The sequence below is a fragment of the Mytilus galloprovincialis genome, chromosome 9 (genome assembly GCF_965363235.1).
Source record: "Mytilus galloprovincialis chromosome 9, xbMytGall1.hap1.1, whole genome shotgun sequence".
NCBI lineage: Eukaryota > Metazoa > Mollusca > Bivalvia > Mytilida > Mytilidae > Mytilus > Mytilus galloprovincialis.
This window is the reverse complement of record NC_134846.1, coordinates 77,427,021-77,449,243: the sequence shown is the minus strand read 5'-3', so window position 1 is coordinate 77,449,243 and position 22,223 is coordinate 77,427,021. Positions and strand designations below refer to the sequence as shown.

At 31.0% G+C, this 22,223-nt stretch overlaps 2 protein-coding genes across 9 annotated transcripts in view; one reads left to right on the top strand and one right to left on the bottom strand.

The window, feature by feature from the left end:
* Nucleotides 1-4,782: 4,782 nt before the first annotated feature.
* On the bottom strand, nt 4,783-18,010 carry LOC143046011 (protein chibby homolog 1-like). Of its 2 annotated transcripts, none has more exons than XM_076218949.1 (4): nt 17,903-18,010; nt 10,319-10,508; nt 9,150-9,268; nt 4,783-5,873 (listed from the first exon to the last, which is right to left on the bottom strand). In XM_076218949.1, the coding sequence occupies exons 1-4, from the start codon at nt 17,912-17,914 to the stop codon at nt 5,793-5,795; spliced, it is 402 nt and encodes a 133-aa protein (XP_076075064.1). In that variant the 5' UTR covers nt 17,915-18,010; the 3' UTR covers nt 4,783-5,792. The 2 variants fall into 2 exon arrangements, with proteins under 2 accessions (XP_076075064.1, XP_076075065.1); XM_076218950.1 differs by lacking the exon at nt 17,903-18,010 and adding an exon at nt 13,108-13,236.
* The window catches only part of LOC143046010 (transmembrane channel-like protein 7), a 30,048-nt gene continuing 21,051 nt past the window's right edge, over nt 13,227-22,223 (top strand). For 5 of the 7 annotated variants that reach the window (XR_012969054.1, XM_076218946.1, XM_076218943.1 and 2 more), the window contains exons 1-5: nt 13,227-13,313; nt 19,441-19,545; nt 20,396-20,584; nt 21,243-21,474; nt 21,859-21,958. Coding sequence is in view for 6 of the 7 variants with exons in the window: in XM_076218946.1 (XP_076075061.1) it covers nt 19,479-19,545; nt 20,396-20,584; nt 21,243-21,474; nt 21,859-21,958 (588 nt within the window). In the remaining variant the exon portion in view is untranslated. Of the gene's footprint in view, nt 13,314-18,520; nt 18,639-18,752; nt 18,877-19,440; nt 19,546-20,395; nt 20,585-21,242; nt 21,475-21,858; nt 21,959-22,223 lie in introns of those variants that run through there. The other 2 variants (XM_076218944.1, XM_076218945.1) reach the window with 2 other exon arrangements.

Here is a 22,223-nt window from a genome sequence, read left to right as displayed (position 1 = left end):
TGCCAAAGAAAACGATATTAGGATATGATGTTTCAGATTTTTTATCCATCTTGTTTACACAAAGGAAAAACCACGCATACTGCTTTGGAAATGATTGGAAGCTATTCTCATATACATTCGGATACCATCGTGTGTATCATGTCATTATATAATTATTACAAAAAAAATATATTTTTTTTGTCAAATTGATGTGGATGCTTGAGCATCTGAGCATACATGCAAGCTACTCCACTATTAACACATTCATCAGTCAAAGTGTAATTAAAGTCATAAGAAACCTCAAATTAAAAAAAAATATATGTTTTTATAACTCAATAGATAGTTTTCATTATAAAACTTATGTACATATATTTTTTTCTGAAGATTTTTTTTTAAGTTGTTCATATTTAGAAGAAGTTTACTTTATTTAAATTGCCGGCTTCATTCCAGGAAGCAATTCACCGACATATTTTCCGTATGCAAAGTGACCTCAGTGTGACCAAGGATTTGTATATACAAATCCTTGGTGTGACCCATCTCGTAAAAATCCGGTAATCGCAATACGCATGGATGTCCTTAACATAAACTATTATCTGATTGCATATGTTAAACACGTACTTAACCAGGCTTTTTGTTGTTTGTTGACAAACAAGTGACAATCGTTAAACTTCGGCTTCAAAACACGACCTGCTATATTTCACAACACTGACCGATTGAGAAAAAAAAATTGACGATTATACGAAATTTATGCGAAAAAAAAAAAATGATAAAATCGTGCACAGAAAACTAAGTTTATGATGTTTGTATGCTTTGGTTCAAGAATTGGAATAACATTATTTTTCCCCAGTCACTCGTTTATTATGACTTTAACTATTAATTCGTGAATTTATAACTAGAAAAAAAAAAATAGAACATGACGTTGAGCATCCTTTTGTTTGCAATGAAAACATATAGTTGAAATAATTTCTGAAATCAGACGGTCAGTCTAATGCTACAATGTGTTTACATAAGAATAACATCTCAGACCTTTTTAACTGTATATGTCATATAAAAAACAACAACAAAAAAACGGTTAAAATGATCTCATGACTCTCATTGTATCTTTTTGATAAAACATAAACTATAACAAAGTCAATCATATAGCTTCAAAAAAAAATGTTTAAATTTAACTTGCTTTTAAATTAATAGTTTATTATTTGAATTGCATATGTGTAAACAAAAGAGTTTTTAACTTGACTTCCGCTAACCTTGCTTACCTCATGCCAGCGAAATAACATATTTTCAATTTTTCCAAAGCTGGCAACAATTTCACTATATTGCTAGTGCCGATAAAAAAGCCATTTCTTTAGAAAAAAGGGCTATTTTGCAGGCTTGAGTTAATACATTTTTTACAGGAAACTAGCAAGGTAATTGTGTATGTGGAAAATGCAAAAATAATCAACTTAATATATATATAATTGGCAAGTCTAATTTCCCATAACATTATTTGGAAAATGTTTGGAGTATTTACCCTGAAAAAGTAAGACTAATATTTGGGTATGTCAATTTCAGACTACTAAAACACTGTTATAGTCCGAGGTTATAGTAGTCTCAGTGTGAATATAGAGCCTATTATGTCCCAGATTTGTGTACACTTTATTTTCCTAGGATTTTGCTGTTTGTTGAAAATTGTAGGAGCTATCACATAATTAATTGAAACATGATAAGCACGACAATACCTATTTTTCCTGGTTCGATAACTATGTTCCTATTTATTTTGTAAAGCCAACATCTTGCCCAATCTAATTAAAACATTGATCTCTTAATTTCGTTATAGCTCATATGTAGTACAACGAAATCAGAGATCAATATGTTAATTAGGATCAATTAGATTGACATCTCGCCCATTCGAGATAACTTAAGACATAATCCTTCAATCAGTTTAATTGAGGTCTACAGCTGGCATGTCAGTAACTGCTAGTAGTCTGTTGTTATTCTATGTATTTTCTTTTGTTACCTCTTCTGACATCGGACTCGGACTATTCTTGAACTGAATTTTACTGTGCTTATTGTTATGCGTTTACTTTTCTACATTGGCTAAAGTTATAGGGGGGGGGGTTGATATTTCAAAAACATGTTTAACCCCGCCGCATTTTTGCGCCTGTCCCAAGTCAGGAGCCTCTGGCCTTTGCTAGTCTTGTATCATTTTTAATTTTAGTTTCTTGTGTATAATTCGGAGTTTAGGCAGCAACCATTTGATTTTCTGGGGGGGGGCTATGGTTTTTTTTTCTGGACAAATTTTTTTTTTCGCCTGCGGCGAAAAACAATCTATTTTTTTCGCGACAAGTCAAAAACAATTTTTTTCTTTCAATTTTAGCATTACATATAGTGGCAGCTGAGGGTAAAACAAACAATTTTTTTTTTCTCAGAATCAAAAACAAATTATTTTTTTCTCCAAAAACTGGAAACAAACTTTTTTTTCCAAAAAAAACCCATAGCCCCCCCCCCCCCCAGAAAATCAAATGGTTGCTGCCTTAGTATGACGTCCATTATCACTGAACTAGTATACCTTTTGGTGACCTTCTGCTGTCGTCTGTTCTGTGATCTTCTATGGTCAAGTTGTTGTCTTTTTGACACATTCCCCATTTCCATTCTCAATTTAATGTTTGTTGTATCAGATGTTTTTTAAGCAATGGAACCGCCGTATTTTATGACCTTGACCTCATTTTCATAGTTCAGTGGACAATGTTTAGTGTTTGTGGTTTCATCTATTTTTCAGATACTATAGGCAATAGGACCTCTCTATTTTGATCTATTTAGTGTCAATATTATATTTGGTGTATGGAATAAGTATATAGGATATAAAGTATACTTGTCTGTCTGTCATATGGCAAGGTTCATATGACCATGACCTCATTTTCATGGTTTATTGGTTAATGTTGTTTGTGTGGTTTTGTCAGATACTATAAGCATGAGGACCATTATATTTAGTGTATGGAGTGATTGTAAGGTGTACATGACCATCTGGTGATGATTGTAATATAACTTCATTATTAAATACTTTCAACATTTCAGCTTGCAAAAATTAATACACTCCTGATTTATTCTCTATCATTTTTTTATAAGGATATTCTTTAAGGATGGGTTCATATGAAAATTTGGATAATTTTAAATTTGATAATTTTCAGCTGTTTAAAATCCATGCTCTAATTTTAGCCTAAAAGTGTAAAACAAAAAAATGATATATCAAATGTTTAAATGTATTTTGAGCCTACTGTCTGTACTGTAAATGTTCTTTGATATATGGCATTGTTAAATATTGATGTACCGACAGAGGGGAATTTGGAGAGGGAACTGGGTGCCTGCACCCCCTCATGAAACTACATATATGGTTTACCATAGACTTTTTCCATGTCATACTCCACAAACTTTGCCTATATTGGGGCCCCATACTCCCTCTTTTTCAAATTCTGAATCTGCAACTGACCTGGACACATATGCTTTTATTATCTTGGTATTATAGAGCAAGGTATGTTTTCATTAATGATTTTATTGAACCTTTCATTATTCCAATGGTCATGGCTGAGAGAGGAAGTCAAAATCTGAAGAGAAAAAAGTCAAGATTCTCATCAATGGTTGCAAATTGTTTTATCTTGTAGTTGTTTTTGTCATTTAGGGATATTTAATTTTGTTGTTGTTGAAACTAATCACAACTTCCTATATGATTTAGTTTTTCATATATTGTATAGCCTATGATCATTAATGCTAGCCTCTAGGTATGGTTTAGTTTTATAGTGGTTGTGTAGCTGTCTCATTGGTGTATAGCCTTCATTTAAAAATAAAGAAATATAATGTCTTTCATAATCTTCACTTTTAGTAAAGCTTTTTACATCAGCTGGCATTTAATAGATAGAGATTCAAGCTTTATTTTATGAATGGTTCCATTTCAATATCTTTGGAAACCAGTGTAGCGAGTTTGGTTGATATAGAAAATAAGGAGCAAGCTATGCTGTGACCACTAGTTTACCTCAAATGCTATATCAGACAACCCTAATCTTGGCTTTGCCTACTCCTCTCAGGAAACTATGTACCTATGTTAACAAATACAAAGCGAATTATATCACACTATCAGGTAATCTTTACATTGATTTTAAACATAGTTCATCCTAACATTATGAATCCTAGCACAACATTTGATGAAGATTAGAAGCAAGTGATTCATCACTATATGATGCAACTAACATATGGACCAGGTAATTAGGTGTTCCTATGTTGCTTCCCCAAACTTTGTGACAAGGGGACGATGAAAAGTTGACCTTATATCAGACATGACAATAGGACCATGTTGTGTTTGAATTACCTCCCTTACACTGCTTTTAAATCATATTTTGTACTTAAGTAATTGTCAATTAACAAGGACAGCCTTGTTTTCCCCTTGTTTTGCCCCTTATTCCTAAACGGTTTAAGCCATACCCCCCCCCCAATTCCTTACCATTCCTTTGTGGTATGGAAACTTGTGGTATAATTTCAAAGAGATGCATACACCATTCCACAAGCTCTTGTCTCTGGAAACTAGAAAATCGTTATTTGGGCCCTTTTTTTTGGTCCCCAATTCCTATTCTGTGGGGACCATAGCCCTTAAAATCAATCCCAATTTTCCTTTTGTGGTCATAAACCTTGTATTTAAATTTCATAGATTTCTATTCACTTATACTAGAGTAATTGTCCGGAAATGTTGGGGTCATATAAAAACTGCTATGTAAATCCAATAACACATCCATTCTCTTTCTTTATCCAATATTTCAATTAAAAAATAACAACAGGTATTTTTACATACTATAATTCATCATCAAAGCACTACAATGTTAACAATACATAAATACATAAATAAATATATACATGCAGTAACTCTTGTTTAAATCATTGATGTAGTGTTGCATTGGTTTAATAAAACCTTTCCCAAAAAACATTGAATAAAATACAAAATAATGTCTGTCTAGCAACAAATACAATGTTCATGTAATAGTTACCATCTTTTAAAACAAAGAAATGGTCCAATTTATTGAAATGAATTATCTCGCTACATCTGTTGTGTCAAGCTAAATAATCACACATACTAGAATTTGTTCCCCTAACCATGTGCCTGAACCGCAGAGAAAACAATCTACTTAAGCCGATCTTTAAAATCAGATACTTCACAGCAATGGTTTCTTAAATGAGGTGTTTAAATGAGAACATTAATTTTAAAATTAAAGATTTCCATATGATTTTAACATAATAAAATATCACAGTTGTAAAAAAAAACAATATGTACATCCTCTTGACCCAAAAAAATTGCAACTGAGATAACCATATGATGATGGACGGACTTGTTATTTCATTATATACAAATGTACTTCAAATGTTCAAAATAATGTACAAAAATTAAGTTGAAAATAAAATGTATGTTTGTTCTTTACAACAAGAAAACATTGTAAGTTTTTAGTAACTTCAAAAGGCATATCAAAATTTTCAGTGACTGAGATCCAAAATTCAAGCACAACTTCAGTTTCAACTTCCACTATGAATGATATAGTAACTTAAACAAAAAAAAATAATTTAACAGCCTAGAATAGCAGATTCAGAATATTAAATACTCCCTAAACAGATGTAATAACATTTAGAGAATCTAAAAAATTGAAGTTGAAGAAGTCGTATACTTTATAATTGCCTAATTATGATTCTCTATGTAATAACAAAATGTTTCTTAGGCAAACTGTTCAATTAAAGGTCCTACAATGCTATAAATGTGCATTTCTCTGCCAAAAATGTCTTCTCTAAATAACATATTTTTATCACCGCTTCTTTCCAACCTGTGCTCTCATTTGTTTAAGTTCAGTTTCATGATAATGTGACACTGCTGAAGCTTCTGCAAGCTGAAAACAAAATAAAGTAAATGTAAGAACCTTACCATTAAATGATTGTTTGGATATTAAAACAACAAGAATGTGTTCACAGTACATGGATGTAAATGGATGCCACACTCACACTATCATTTTTTATGTTCAGTAGACCATGAAATTGTGGTCAAAACTCTAATTTGGCATTACAATAAGAAGGATCATATCATAGGGAACATGTGCACTAAGTCTCAAGTTGATAGGACTTCAACTTCATCAAAAACAACCTTGACCAAACTTTTAACCTGAAGCAGGACATATGAATGAACTGATGAATGGATGGACTAACAAAAGGATGAGAGGACGAACCAACGGACACACATGCAGACTGTAAAACTAGAGGCTCTTAAGAGCCTGTGTCGCTCACCTTGAGCATATTCAACAAAAGACACAGATGGATTAATGACAAAATTGTGTTTTGGTGATGGGGATGTGTTTGTAGATCTTACTTTACTGAACATTCTTGCTACTTACAATTATCTTCATCTTTAATGAACTTGGCCCATTAGTTACAGAGGAAAATATTTTGTTAAAAATTTACAAAAATTTACAAAATTTATGAAAATTGTTAAAAATTGACTGTAAAGGGCTGTTACTCCTTAAGGGGTCAAATGACCATTTTTGTCATGTTGATTTATTTGTAGATCTTACTTTGCTGAACATTATTGCTTTTTACAGTTAATCTCTATCTACAATAATATTCAAGATAATAACCAAAAACGGCAAAATTGCCTTAAAAATTACCAATTCAGGGGCAGCAACCAACCAACCAGTTGTCCGATTTGTCTGAAAATTTCATGACAGATAGATCTTAACTTGATAAACAATTTAACCCCTTTGTCAGATTTGCTCTAAATGCTTCGGTTTCAGAGTTATAAGCCAAAATCTACATTTTACCCCCATGTTCTATTTTTAGCCATGGTGGCCATCTTGGTTGGTTGGCTGGGTCACGCCACACACTTTTTAAACAAAATACCCCAATGATGATTGTGGCCAAGTATGGTTAAATTTGGCCCGGTAGTTTCAGAGGAGAAGATTTTTGTAAAAGATAACAAAAATTTACAAAAAATTGGTAAAACAGGAATATAAAGGGCAATAACTCCTTAAGGGGTAAACTGATCATTTTGGTCATGTGACTTATTTGTAGATCTTACTTTGCTGATCATTATTGCTTTTTACAGTTTATCTCTATCTACCGGTATAATAATATTCAAGATATTAACCAACAAGAGGCTGTCACAACGACAGCAAACCAGATTTATTAATATTTATTTGTGTCCTGGCAATATCACAAGAACCATTACTGATGAATGGTGAAAGTGAAAATCGTCAATATCAAATTTGACCTCCATTTTGTCATCAGTTTATCAACATCTTAAAATTTGAAAAGCTTAGATTGAATGGTTCATGAGTAAATACAACAACGTGAATTGAAACGCCATTTCACAATCTTTCAAGAACCATAACTCCTGAACAGTAAAAGTCAAAATCGTCATTATTAAACTTGACCTCTAATTTGCCATCAGTAACAACATATAAAAATTTCAAAAGCTTTGGTTGAATGGTTCATGAGAAAATGCATGAACACGACTGGAAACACCATTTTTCAATCTTTCAAGAACCATAACTCCTGAACGGTAAAAGTCAAAATCGTCATTATTGAACTTGACCTCTATTTTGTCATCAGTAACAATATATTCAAATTTGGGAAGCTTTGGTAAAACAGTTCATGCGTAAATGCACGGACACGACTGGAAACACCATTTTTCAATCTTTCAAGAACCATAACTCCTGAACGGTAAAAGTCAAAATCGTCATTATTGAACTTGACCTCCATTTTGTCATCAGTAACAACATATTAAAATTTGGGAAGCTTAGGTAGAACAGTTCACGTGTAAAAGCACAGACACGACTGGAAACTCCATTTTTCAATCTTTCAAGAACCATAACTCCTGAACGGTAAAAGTCAAAATCGCCATTATTGAACTTGACCTCCATTTTGTCATCAGTAACAACATATTAAAATTTGGGAAGCTTAGGTAGAACAGTTCATGCGTAAATGCACGGACACGACTGGAAACTCCATTTTTCAATCTTTCAAGAACCATAACTCCTGAACGGTAAAAGTCAAAATCGCAATTATTAAACTTGACCTTCATTTAGTTGTCAGTAACAACATATTAAAATTTTAAAAGCTTTGGTTGAACGGTTCATGAGTTAATGCACGGACAACATTTGATTGCCGCCCGCCCGCCCGACCGACCGCCCGCCCGCCGTACATCCCCAAATCAATAACCGACATTTTTGTCACAAAAATCCGGTTGAAAACTGCAAAATTTCCTTAAAATTGCCAAATCAAGGACAGCAACCCACCAACCAATTGTTCAAGTTGTCTGAAAATTTCAGGGCAGCTAAATCTTGACTTGATAAACAATTTAACCCTGTCAGATTTGCTCTAAATGCTTCAGTTTCAGAGTTATAAGCCAAAATCTACATTTTACCCCTATGTTCTATTTTTAGCCATTGCAGCCATCTTGGTTGGTTGGCCGGGTCACGCCACACATGTTTTAAAGTAGATACCCCAATGATGAATGTGGCAGAGTTTGGTTAAATTTGAGTAATTTCAGAGGAGAAGATTTTTGTAAAAGTTAACGACGACGACGACGGATGCCAAGTGATGAGAAAAGCTCACTTGGCCTTTTAGGCCAGGTGAGCTAAAAATGATCCAACATGGGGCATAAAACTAAGTTTATATATATTGTCATTAATAAAGGTAGAATGCTGGCTTTCTCTTTGCTAAGTACAAAAATTGTTCCATTGTACAGTGTATTGTCATTTACAGAGAGTACTATCAGGTTGAAAATCTGTTACATTGCTGCCTTTTTATCATTTGCATAAAGTTAAACCATGGTCAAACCAATCTGTCAAATGCTGCCCCAAGATTTTTACTTTAGTGACCTATTAAATGACCTTATTTCTACATGTGTGATTTTCTCTGGAAATTTTTTTATTATAAAGAATCATACAAAAAATTTTTGTTGAAAACTTTTGAATGGATCAAGTTAAAAGATTGATTAATCACTCTTCATTTGGCTTACAGGGAATTAGTTATTTCTCTGTGAAATTGTATCATATAATAAGACCAATTCTTCATTTCCTTATAAAAATAAGACAATGTTGTACAATAACCAATGGGGTAAATATCTTCCAGAGTCAAAATGATGTGCACATTGTTATAATTACCAGACTTACCATATCCAACAATATATCAATTTTAAGTTTGAGTAGGTTATTTTCTTCTGAAACTTGTTGATTTTCTTTCCTAAGTTTCATGACTTCTTTATGACTTGCTCCACCACCACCCCCAGTTTCTAAAATAAATCAACAGTATAATTACTTTTCTAGTATAGATACACAAATAAATAAATTTGGTGTATTAATTGTCTTCTGATTGGTTAAAATTATTACTTTTATTTTCAATGTTGTCAATTTTTATGGCAACATGCCCACTCTGACATTGTATTCATACACCAACATGTGTGAACGTTGTTATTGTTAATATAAATAATATAAAAAGTTCTTTCAGCCTTATTTTTGATAGAATTTTTTTTTATAATGAATGGCAACAATTTATTTTGAATTTATTGAACCATAAAATCAATTTTTGACTCTTCATATTTTACATAATCCGCTTTGAAAATTTGATGGTTCAATAAATTCAAAATAAATAATAGCCATTCATTAAATAAAATCTTATGAAAACGTTATTCAAATGTTAATGATTTTTTTTCAAATTTATAAATATATATGTTCATATGTTTTAAAAAAACAAGAAAAGTTTTAAGTTCTAAATAAAACAGGAAGTAATTTAAGAGAGGGACGAAAGATACCAAAGGGACAGTCAAACTCATAAATCTAAAACAAACTGACAATGCTGTGGCTAAAAATGAAAAAGACAAACAAAAAACAGCACACATGACACAACATAGAAAACTAAAGAATAAACAACACGAACCCCCTTAAGACCACGGAATTTTCAGCACATGAAAAGCTAGTTCAACTTACATGTAGACTTTGTGAAATACCTTTACATTCAAACTAGTTGAAACTTGTTGAAACTAAATGTAGCCAACAAAATTAAAGACTGGGAACACATGATTTATTTGAAAGTAACAATTGGGCTTTGAATTAGCTTTAAGTGACTGTTAGATTGGAACTTTGTGACCTTTGTTTTTCTGTTCTAGTAATTGTTTTTGTGTTTATTACAGTCCTTTCAGACAGATTTTTACAGTTTGTTCTATGTTGTTAAGTTACGTGTTGTACACCACTGTCCAGGGTTAGGGGATATACCATTTGAAATCATACCCAGCTCCTTATTTGTATACAGTACATTTTTAACTTCTGACTATATAACAATATACCTTGAATCCACATTCCATTTTCAAACTGAACCTCATTGCCCCCTAGTCTTAATTTCACAGGTCCAATATTTGGTCCAAACTCTTCTCTGGCCTGATCTGCATCTAAGCTGATGTTCGATAAAGACTGTGCTCTCCTGGGAGGAGTCTTCTTTGGAGAAAACTTGTTACCAAACAAGTTAAGAGGCATTTTCTATAAAAGTATTATAAAAACTTTAGTGTTTTGTCTTAGTCTAAAACTGACATGTCATATTTATTACCTCATACAAATTAACAAATTCTTTGCAAATAATCCAAAATGAAACATTGCAACGAACATTTAGTAATGTTCAAAATGTTCAATTGATAAAATGTATGTTTTCTGGTGTTTTTTTTCCAAATTCTACTTGTATAATGTCTCACCCTTTGAAATTCAATGAAAGTTGTATACACATGCATTGTGTTAAGTCTTATTATTGTCTCCAAAAAGTAATTTCATTGCTGATTGCTTGTAAAAATACCCCCTATCAATTATATATTATTAGAAGATGTAGGAATACCTTCAAGACTGGTGTTTTTAAAATTTAAAACATTGTGGTGCAATTTCACCTATTAATAAACAAAAAATCAATACATAGATAGAGGTCCCCACGATTAAGATTTATTCAACACATACAAAAATCATATAGGGACATTACTCAAGACCTGTAAAAGTGAAGCTTCATTTGTAAGATCTGAATTTTGTGGTAATAAGCATTGTGTACAAGTTTATCAACATTTGGTTGAGGCAAACTTAAGTTAGAGAACAAAAACTAAAAATCCAGCAATTTTTCCATTTGTAAAGGGGCATAACTTTAGAACTGTAAATGTGTTTAGTGGTTATAAACATTGTGTATAAGTTTCAAACCATTTGGTTGAGGCAAACTTAAGTTATAGAAACGAAACAAAAAAAATTAGCAATTTGTCCATTGGTAAAGGGGCATAACTTTAGATTGGTGAAAGTGACACCACCAAAATTCAAAATTGATATGTGTTTTGTGGTCATTTGCATTGTGTATTAGTTTCATAGATACATTTGGTGGAGGCAACCTAAAGTTAAGAGAACAGAAAACACTGATACTGACTTAGAAAATTTTACTCCGCAGGAACAATTTTTGGAGAAAATTACTAGCAGTAAAAATATCAAATTCATATATAATAATCTTATTGTAAAATGTGCACATCCTCCAGTTGTAAAATTTTCAAAATGGGAGGATGAGCTGCATTCTAACATTGAAGACTGGAAAAAATACTTTTGTATACTTCAGAAAGGTTGTAGAGATACATATTTGTATAATTTCCAATATAAGTTTTTACATAGGACTATTCCTACAAATACATTTTTATATAAGATTAAAATCAAAGATACAAAGTTATGTTCTTTTTGTAGATGTGAAGATGAAACTATTGGACATTTATTTTATGATTGTCAAGTGACATCAAATTTTTTATATTTGTTTTGTGCTTGCCTGAAAAATTTCTATGTTAACATTGATTTTAACAAAAAAAACTTTTTTCTTGGTTTTGTAGAAGAAAGCTTATTTTTAAATTTTCTTGTAATTTTTGCCAAAAAATACATATATAAATGCAAGCTAGAAGAAAAGCTTCCAAATGCAATTGAATTAAAAAATAGACTGAGAAACTTTTATAACTTAGAGTTATATACAGCAAGAAAATACAACAAAGTTTTTGAACTTGAAAAACTTTGGGCCCCTATGCTAATTATTTATCCTGAATGGTAATCTAACAACCAAATTTATATCAATATATATATCTTTTTGACCTATTTATGGAACAGAGCAAACAACATGTAATATATGCATAGCACATGTAAACCTTTTTTTTTTTTTTTTTTCTTCTATTTTAAAATAATCTATAGATATTTCTATATGAAGAGATTGTGAAAAAAGAGAGAAAGAGAGAGTGAGAAAGAAGGAGAGAGAGAGTGTGAAAGAGAGAGAGAAAAAAAAAAAAAGATTTTCAAAATATTTATTTTTTAGTTTGTGTAAATCTTGATAAAACAATAGTCTATTGTTGTTATATATTTGAAACCCTGTAACACCCTAGTCAGGTGGTGCTGTAAGGGTGATGTTAAATCCTGACTATTGAAAAAATAAATAAAAAATAAAAAAAAAGAGAACAGAAACCAATTTTGGGATGTACAGATGGACAAAGGTAAAACTTATTGTCCCCTCCGCTACAGCATATAAAACGTTTTCATAATCTCACTTTATCCAGAAACAATGATTTTTTCTTTTATATACCAATACTGTTTCACTGATGACCAAAAATTATTCAGCTTTATCTAAAGTAAAGAAAGTCCCTGGCTTTTTTCACCAAAAAAAAAACCCTTGTCAGAATCTCTTTTTATTTTGTAACAATTAAATATTTACATGTATAGCAATACACTTACCAAAATTTGATAGCAAAATTATTAGACAAAAAACCAGTAAATGTGCTTACGTGTAGGGTGCAAAAGTGAAAAGGTGTGATTGTGTTTTTTGGCCCCCTAGAACATTTCTTAAATATTCTTCTCTCCACGAAACATATAACACAACATGCTATCTGATTTTTTGCCCTAAAATATAAAGATCCCATTGGCATATATTATCTCAAACAATTTGGGAGCTGTTTGAATGTACATGTATTTATGTATAAGTTATAACGCCCCCTTTTAAAAAAAAAAAGTAAATTCATATTGAATTTGTACTGATTTGCAATGATCGTTTTCACTGTTTTTGAATCATTAATTACAAATAATTATTTTACATTACCGAATTCAACTATCGTTGTTCGCTGTAAATACAAATATAACAGATTTATATATGTAAACAAAAGCTCAGACACTGGTTAGGACATGTTTGGAATTTTGTAATGGATTATCTCCCTTGATAAAATATCCGGAAGTGGCTTTGTTCATTGTTGACATTTTTTAGTAAAAATTGTCGCTTACTGAAAAGTATATTTCTGTTGATTACAGGTAACTATTCTTCATTTTTTATGTAAATAAAAGTTATGTTAAAGATTTAAACGAGACAATAATGTCTTTAAATTCATTTAACCATGTTAACTGTTTGAACCCGTACTGTATGTAAGTTTTCAAGTTCAGGTAAAGTTTTATTTAATGAAATAAAACCAAACTAGCTACGATAAATTCCCAATCATTAATAAAAGTCTAAAAGGAAAATGATAATACGCTTTCAGTATACAGTTTGGTTTTATTTTTGTCAAAATAATAGGTGATTTATTTACTTGCAAGCAAGGATAGTATACAAATCCTTGTTGCAAGTGACTAAATTAACTTCAATTAATGATTCACATGAAGCTACAGCAATAAGCTAGGCTTATAGCTATTTAAAGGAATATGATTTCAACACTGAAGGTGAATCGATGAAGAAACATACATACTGTATATATTATTGACAGGACTTGACACTACCTTTTATCTAACTATAGCTGATTTTATCATTGGGTCATAAAAAATGAATAGACAACTTTTGATTTCAATGCATTTCCGTCTAAAACTCTGGTTTTAGTAAAATCATTTATGCGTTTAGGGGCATCGTCACTTCCGTTTCAATGTTGAGCGAGTGGCTGGGAAAACTATAATGTTATATTGCACGAATTATTCTGCAAATTAAATTCTAATAATTGAAAATCAGCACTGCTGTCATTATGTAATTGTAATTAAGTACAATTGTACTTACAAGACAAAAATTATTTCTAGTTTATCCTTCACAATGACGATCACTAAGACACTTGATGAACGTTAATAGTGCAGGGATACAGGCGATCCCCTCTATCTGTTAAATGATGTCATAAAGCACGCATAATTGACGATTTTTTTCCAGTGACGGATGAACTCGAAAGTGGTCTATTAAACCATATGGAAATGGATTTGTGAAAAATACATACTTGATATCTTTTAATGATTTCAAATAAAATCAATAAATGTTATTCTAACTTTGTAATGAGTGATGCTAGACTAGTGTATTTAACTTGTTTACTGTCACTTCAATTTCATCATAATTGCATTCATTTCATCATACAAAAGTACAGAATGCAAACAGGGTACATTATAATAAAAAATGGTGCCACTGGCATTCCCAGCAACAGCAAATTTCACATAACATTATAAAGCACTTCACATCAAATAAATCACTATTATCACTTATATTGTTAATTCTGTGCAAATGCTGTATGACAAAATATATATTCTTTAAGATAAAACTTGTATTTGTTGAATGTTTGTAATGATGTAGTTAATTTATTGAGCAATCTCAATGGTTTTGCTGTCAGCGCTTCCAAAATCCATAAATCTCGTAAAGTCTTGTTAAGTTCTGGATTTTATCAATTTTATACTGAAAAGTCTATAAAATACATGTACTAATTGCATGTGTTTGCTATCTATTTATATCTATATTTATGTTTATATCAATGTAATACAACCATCGAGAGTCTTCAAGGGTCACATGAAAGATTTATTATATCATATCACATTTCACCTGAAATACACATGAAATTTCAGAAACATACATTGTAATGTATAATCAAGTACATATACAATGTACAATGCGAGAGCCATGGTGTAGAGGTTAGTGCATACTACTAATACAAAGGTTCCTGGTTCAATTCCCATTTCGGGATGGAAATTTTGAAGGACTGAATTTTTGGCTCTCCCTTGACACCAATTGCGAATATGGTCACCCCGCTGCAAATGTTTGCACCTGTCCTAAGTCAGGAATCTGATGTGCAGTAGTTGTCGTTTGTGCCAATGAGACAACTCTCCATCCAAATAACAAGTTATAAAAGTAAACCATTATAGGTCAATGAACAGCCTTCAACACAGAGCCTTGGCTCACACCGAACAACAAACAATAAAGGGCCCCAAAATTACTAGTGTAAAACCATTCAAATGGGAAATCCAACGGTCAAATCTAAATAAAAAACGAGAAACGAGAAACATGTATAAATCACATAAACAAAAACAAATTTTATGCATATATATATATAGTACATGCATGGTGATGTGGGACCAAAAGGAGGGGGATACCCAAGTTTTGTTATCAACCCCTACTGCAGTTTTCTACCCAGATTCTTTAAAGATTCACAGAAAGTTTGCACATATTTTGAAGTGTATTTACCTAGTATTATGGAACTGTTTGAGGATTTTTTTTCGCCTTATTTTTCAAGACATGATCAGAACTTAGTTATTTTTCTGTAAAATTTATGAAAGAGGTTACAAGTTTTAAATACTCAACTACTTCTACAGTTTTCTACCCAGATCTATTAATCTTCACACATTGCACATATCCTGTAGTTGTGTACCTCTACAATAAAATTGTTAGAGGGATACTTTCTCATTAGGTCTTTCCACTTTTCTGTGGAAAGACCTATTGTTTTTCTTCTGATTATTTTTTTTTTCTTCCGCCTAATTTTGTTCTTGCGATAAACATTTGTTTCGCAATATGTCACTTTGATATTTGGTATATGATATCGAACAGTTTATGCGCTTTTGAAATTTACCCTGCGTAACCGAATACATTTCTGTGTAGGAGTTATCTCCCCAAACACTGTTTTCCTTGTGCTCACAACTCCTTCGCAACCGTAAAAGATAACGACAAATTTATTTTACAAAATTGCTCGGTATATCCTTTGCATGATTTTTCCTATTTTGACCGAAGCAATATGACCGCTCCATATGAGAATTATTTCCCCTTATGCATCTGATATAAGTGATATGCATTTCTATCTTATAAACCATAAGTGATAGAGACCTAGGATCTTTTGATTTGAGGTCCTTGGTAAAAAAAAATGAAAATTAGGTCAAGGTCAAAGGTCAAGGTCATATTCTAATATTTGAATTTGACTTATTTTCACTTATATCCAAAGACCGTATAAGATATCAACAAATTATTTTTACTAAATTGTTAGTTGCGACATGTCGTAACACATAAATTTTTATTGCAAGGGCACGTTGAACGTAAAAGGGAGTTTTCTCCCCTCTTGTATTTAAAAATACGTGTTTGGTGATATAAGTCATTAACCAAATATAATTAAGACCTATGGTCTTTTGATTTGAGGTCCTTTGTTCATGACCTTGAAATTGATCTCAAGGTCATAGCTTAATTTGACGTTCTAGATTTTGACCTTTGCTTTTATTTTATTTGTATACATGATAAAGCTATGAAACTTTTGGAAAAAGGTATCAAACCATTTAACCTTGAAAGAAACAACCGGAAGTGACCTTTTGTAAACCGGAAGTAGCTATTTTTTGTACTTTATTAATATAAAAGTATATAGAACCAGATATTTTTGGAATCAGTGTCAAGTAAATAATCAAATATAATCGTAAGTAACATTTTTCAAACCGGAAGTAACAAATTATCTCCCTTATTTAAAAAAAATGTATGGAAACCAAATATTTTTGGAATCAGCGTACTAGAAGCTATCATTTGAAGATTGAAATGACATTTTAAACTTAGTTTCACAACTTTCATATCAAAATACATTGTTTTGATGGAAAGACCTTCAATTGTTCTCTGAACAATTGGTTTTTAATTTTTCTAGATTTTTTTCCCACAAGGATTTAAGTCAATAGCTAGTTTCTTATTATTGTTATTGTTTGTAACTACCTGTTACTTGTATTTTTCAATAATTCACAAAAAACATTGAAAATAGCTGTATGTTAAAGTTATAGCATTCTTCCTGCTGTTTTTTTTTTTATCTTGTTAGATATATATTTAAGAAAAATCATTCTTCCCCTTCATGTATTTGAAACTACATAATGTCAACATTCTACATTCATTATTAGTCACATATTGCAGCCTAGCTTTATAAGACTTTGACCTATTTTCACACTTGTTACATGTATGCCGAGGAAATAAAATTGGTTAGAAAATTGACTTTTAAGTTCATGTGCTTCCTGGCACTTCAATTTATAAAATGTTTAACAGAACTAAAGAAATATTGGAGTTACTGCCCTTGAACAAAATAAGTATATGTTGTGGCAAGGGTCCTTATAGAAACTATTCTGTGTGAAATAATTTGTAATGGAATAATTTCATTTTTGCTGATCACTTATCAGCAATGCTGAATTTCAGCTTCAATCATGTCACTGTGTCCATGTAACTGGTCTGTTTTAGGAAGAAGTGAGGCTATGCCACTTTACACATGATTCACATGATTCAGTGAATGTACTGGGAATTTTAATTTTGTAAATGTAAATTTGTCTTTTTAATATAAAAATTAGAAGAGTTGGTATGATTGACAATACAACAACCATCCACTAAAAAAATACCAAAATAGAATTAATAATATCTAAACAAAGATTTACAATTTTAATCAGGAATAATTTTGAATTCTGGAAAATTGATAAGAAATGATATTTTGGTATGAAGTTTATGAACTTATTAAGCTCCTTAGCCAAGAATGCATGGCTTAACCTCCTGAATTGGGTTAGCTTTTATCATACATTTCAGCTGACTCTTCTTGAATTCAAAATTATAAAATGTGCAAATCATCAACTAAAAATAGAACATATAATGATTTAAATGAAAAACTACTTACAAAAAAATTCATTCTTTCAATTGATATTTACCAAAACCAACAGATGTACTAACATGAATAACACTGTCTAATCTACACTCTGATAAAGTCTACAGTGACATGAAAGAAACTAGTTGGTTACTTAGTATTTACAATGTACATGTAATACACTGAATAGTTTTGATTACTGTTCCATTTCATTTTTGATTGGAAATCAGGAAAATGACATGAATTTTTAATGGACTAATTAATTATGACAAATTAATTAGTTTAATTTATTTGAAAGGTAATGAAATTAATGTATATTTATCATTTTCATTATAATTAAATGTGTTTTTTTTTAAACAAAATTGTTTAAATCAAGATGAAAGATTGAAATATAAGATTTTTTTTATCATGTAGTGTACATGTTTGCATGGTTAACTTTTTTTTACATTTCAGTTTTAACCATACATACAAGTTTACATGTTAAATCAAACAACAAATGATAAAAAAAAGAGACAATTCTAACATTTAGACAATTATCTTAAAAATTCATATTAGTAAAATTAACTCCTTGATACAATTCATGATTATTTCCAAATAAAAATCGTGCTATCTGAAGATTTGAAAGAAATCACAGGTATTTAAAAAACATCAAGGAAGTGATTTTGTGTATTGACACAACCCAGGTTTAAATGTGGAGTTTAATCGTGACAATTTAATAAACTACCGATTATTTAAAGTGACTGGACACAATTCAATGTAATGTCCTCATGTAAGTTGATGATGTATTGTAAAAAATGTCACAGGTTCAGTATATGTGTACAAATGTATTGTGTTACTAAAGATTTATAAAATTTTACAACACCCGACCTAGAGGCATAATAGATTGTTATAGTGTCCATTATTATTATTGTTATGGATGTTTACAAAATTAACATATTTGGGAATTTATGGAATATATCCTTAGTGTAATATGATTGTGGATAGTTTTATAGTCTTTATTAAAGTGGGTAAGACCATGTAGATCACAAAAAAAAAACATATAATACAAATATAAAGTTTGTTAAAATTTTAAGGAGGTTTTTGTATGGTTTATTATGATTCATAAATCGGTTTTGATTTTTTGTTGTTGATCCCACTTTATTAAATTTGTACTTGAAAGTTTTATCTGGAATTTACCCCTCTCCTAGGAAATTGAACTATGCGGCATAATGCCCCTCTCTCATTCTAACCATGTTATCAAATTACATTCACCATTTTCATGGATGTTTGTACAGCTTATTGTAAGAACACATGTACTCATTAATTTAAAGGCTCAACATGCTCCAATAAATTGTAAATGATTTGAGATCTTGATCTCCTCTTTTTTATTTCCTTAGTGCATTGTAATTGATATATGTATTGATAAACAGTGTGTTATCAGGATGATATATGATTCCGTTCAAATATTTAAAGGGTAATTTCAAGGTATGTAAATCTTCTCTTGTCTTGGAGACACTTTGCTTGAAAATATAACCCTTTACCAAGTTTACAGAATGTATAATGTGTAAATAATAAAGCATATTCTTCCACAGATAAGGCCATGTGATTAAGTTCTGAGTAAAAGAAAAAAATGTCACGAGACCCACATGGTGATCCATCCTGGAGAAGGCGGGATGAAGCCGTGGAAATGTCTCAAAGTAAGTAGAATATTTATATAAACCTCTAACCTTGATATTTCATACTGGATCCAATGTCACAACATATGAAGTTGTTGCATTGTGGCCATGGGTACCTCTTGATATAGGTACAATGTACATTTAAATGAAACTGTCATGTTACCACTACAACACATTGTAACACTTCTCTTTACCCCAAATAACATTTGATAATACCAGTCAGACATAATCTTTTTAGATCTAGAGACATGTACCAGATCATGTCCACTGTTCACTTCCCATTCAACTATTGCATGCCACCCATAAGTGTAAAGAAATCTCTTGCTTTTGTCTTAAATGATATTATGATGATGTCCTATAGTTATTGCATGTGTACTGATGATCCCGCCAGTCAAAGAAAGAGAACATATTTTCCCTTTGATAGCAGATGTTAAATTGAGAATGAAAATGAGGAATTTGTCAAAGAGACAACCTGACCAAAGAGCAGATGTTCTATACATATCCTGAATAAATCCAAGTTGAAGATAATGACAAAGGGTACTTATTGTGGTCAGGTGAAAATTAACATAAACTTTAATCTTTTATTTATTTTGAAAATGTCAATCAAAATATATCTATAGAGCTCAAGACGGTTATTATTAGAAATAATATAAAAGGTAATGTAAATTTTGTAGTTGTTCCTTGGTAACGTTATTTCTTTTTAATTTTGATTTAGATAAAAGAAACTTGTTTAACAGGTTGTTAGGTTTCAACATTTGATATAAACATTCACATGTAATGTTAAGAATATGTTGTAAGAATATATTGTGAATAATGGTATTCTGATGAGAATAACTGTAACTTAATACAAAAAATATTATGTCTTCCTCAGTTAACCCAGGATACTTAGATGACAGCATAGGAAGAGATCCTAATCATCAAGTATTAAATATGGATGGGAGAATTCCGTTAGATAGGCGACACTCTGATGAGGGTACTGGGAGTGGGCATAGCTGGGCAAGATATGGATCAGCAAGAGATGCTGCTGAGCTGATTAGTGAATTACCTAGCAGGCAACTTGGTAGGAATTATATGAATGATTATTTTTCTCACTATAAAATCATTCATTTCAGTTTAGTCTAAACATATTTTATTTGCTGAATTAGAGCAAGATAGATAAGATATATGTAAATTATACTTGTGAAGTCTTCTCCATTCATTTCGGTATTTACCCCTCTCTTATTTGTTTATTTTGTGTATTTCATTTTCATAAAAAGCTATTTAAAGGAAAATATCTTTTACATTATTTGAATATTCAAATTAAGATTATCAGGCTCTTAGTCAGTATATGATTATTGATATGATTTAAAGAAATTTAAGTTCTGTATTATGAAAATTTCTTTATAAAAGACTGAAGAAGATATTGTGTTGTTCACTGCCAAATTAGATTCAATATTACAGTTGTTCTTAAGTTCTTTAAACTTTTACTGACTATTTGATTAATAAGAAAAAGAGTTTATTTTGTATATTCTTTCTTTAACATGCCCAGGTTATTTGTATATTATGAAAAAAGAAGATGTGGTATGATTGCCAATGGGACAACTCTTTTTGAGACTGACAAAAGGTGACTACATTACCAAACCAAACTACAAATGTATGTTTACAATCATGACAAAGGATCTTTTGAATGACTGCAATATATATAATTGTATTTAATTTGATTATTGTTCTTTTAAAAGATCGACTGGTTAGTGACACAGGTAAATCTATCAGGGCAAGGAGGAAGAGTCAAAAGACAGCATTACATGGTTCTCTACGTGGATTCCCCCATATCCATAGACCAACAAATGATCTGACCAATTCCATGGCAAGGAATGAAGAACTGATGGATGAATTGGATGGAGATATCAGAACAAACGAGGTCCTCAGGGGAATGTCATCACACCATCTCACAGACAAAAGACAGATTAAGTAAATCAACATTTCTATGTTAGTAGTACAAATCTGCAACCCCTGAAAACCAGCTGTATTCTGTTGTTTGAAGGGTGGCTGCTTTTGAGAAGTTTCACAATTCTTCAGAATTTACAAAAAATATAGTCTAACAAACCACACCAACCTCCTAACACTTGTATGGGTTAACTTGCTTTTGTGTGTACAAAACTTTATCCTTTGCATTTCTAGAATATATGTAATAAAAGTCAAATACACAACAAACAAAAATTACCTGCATTAACTTAAACTACAAAATAAATAATATATGGGAAGCATAAAATAAATGAATGAAGACTATTTGAACAAACATTTTTGCTTTTACTTGACTATGATTTAGTAAAAAGCTTTAATTTCCTTTGCTAGACATGATGTATCAGAAAAGAGAAAAGAAAGAACGTTAAGCAGGAAAAAACACCATGAAAAATTAGGAACATGGAAACATATGAAATACAGAGTTGGCATGGTAGGTTATTACTAATTAATTTTTACTTTTATGTGTTTGTCCTAAAAATGTATACATTAAGTAATTGTTCGTGTCTGATAGCAATTTTGACCTCAACTTTGATTTAAAAAGGACTGTCAGCCATTTGATCTGCTTTTTTTATCTAGACTTCATCGTCTACTACACACTACGAAAAATTAAAATCTACACTTCAAATATTATTTTTATGATGATCATATCTTACTCCTTTTGAAGGAATTTCAAAGTCATTAAAAGATTCTGTCAA

Coding starts and splice junctions, on each gene's coding strand:
- LOC143046011 (XM_076218949.1), bottom strand. Junction 9,269..10,318: donor AAATGGAATGTGGATTCAAG/GTATATTGTTAT, acceptor GATTTATTTTAG/AAACTGGGGGTGGTGGTGGA. Junction 5,874..9,149: donor TTGATATATTGTTGGATATG/GTAAGTCTGGTA, acceptor TTTTGTTTTCAG/CTTGCAGAAGCTTCAGCAGT.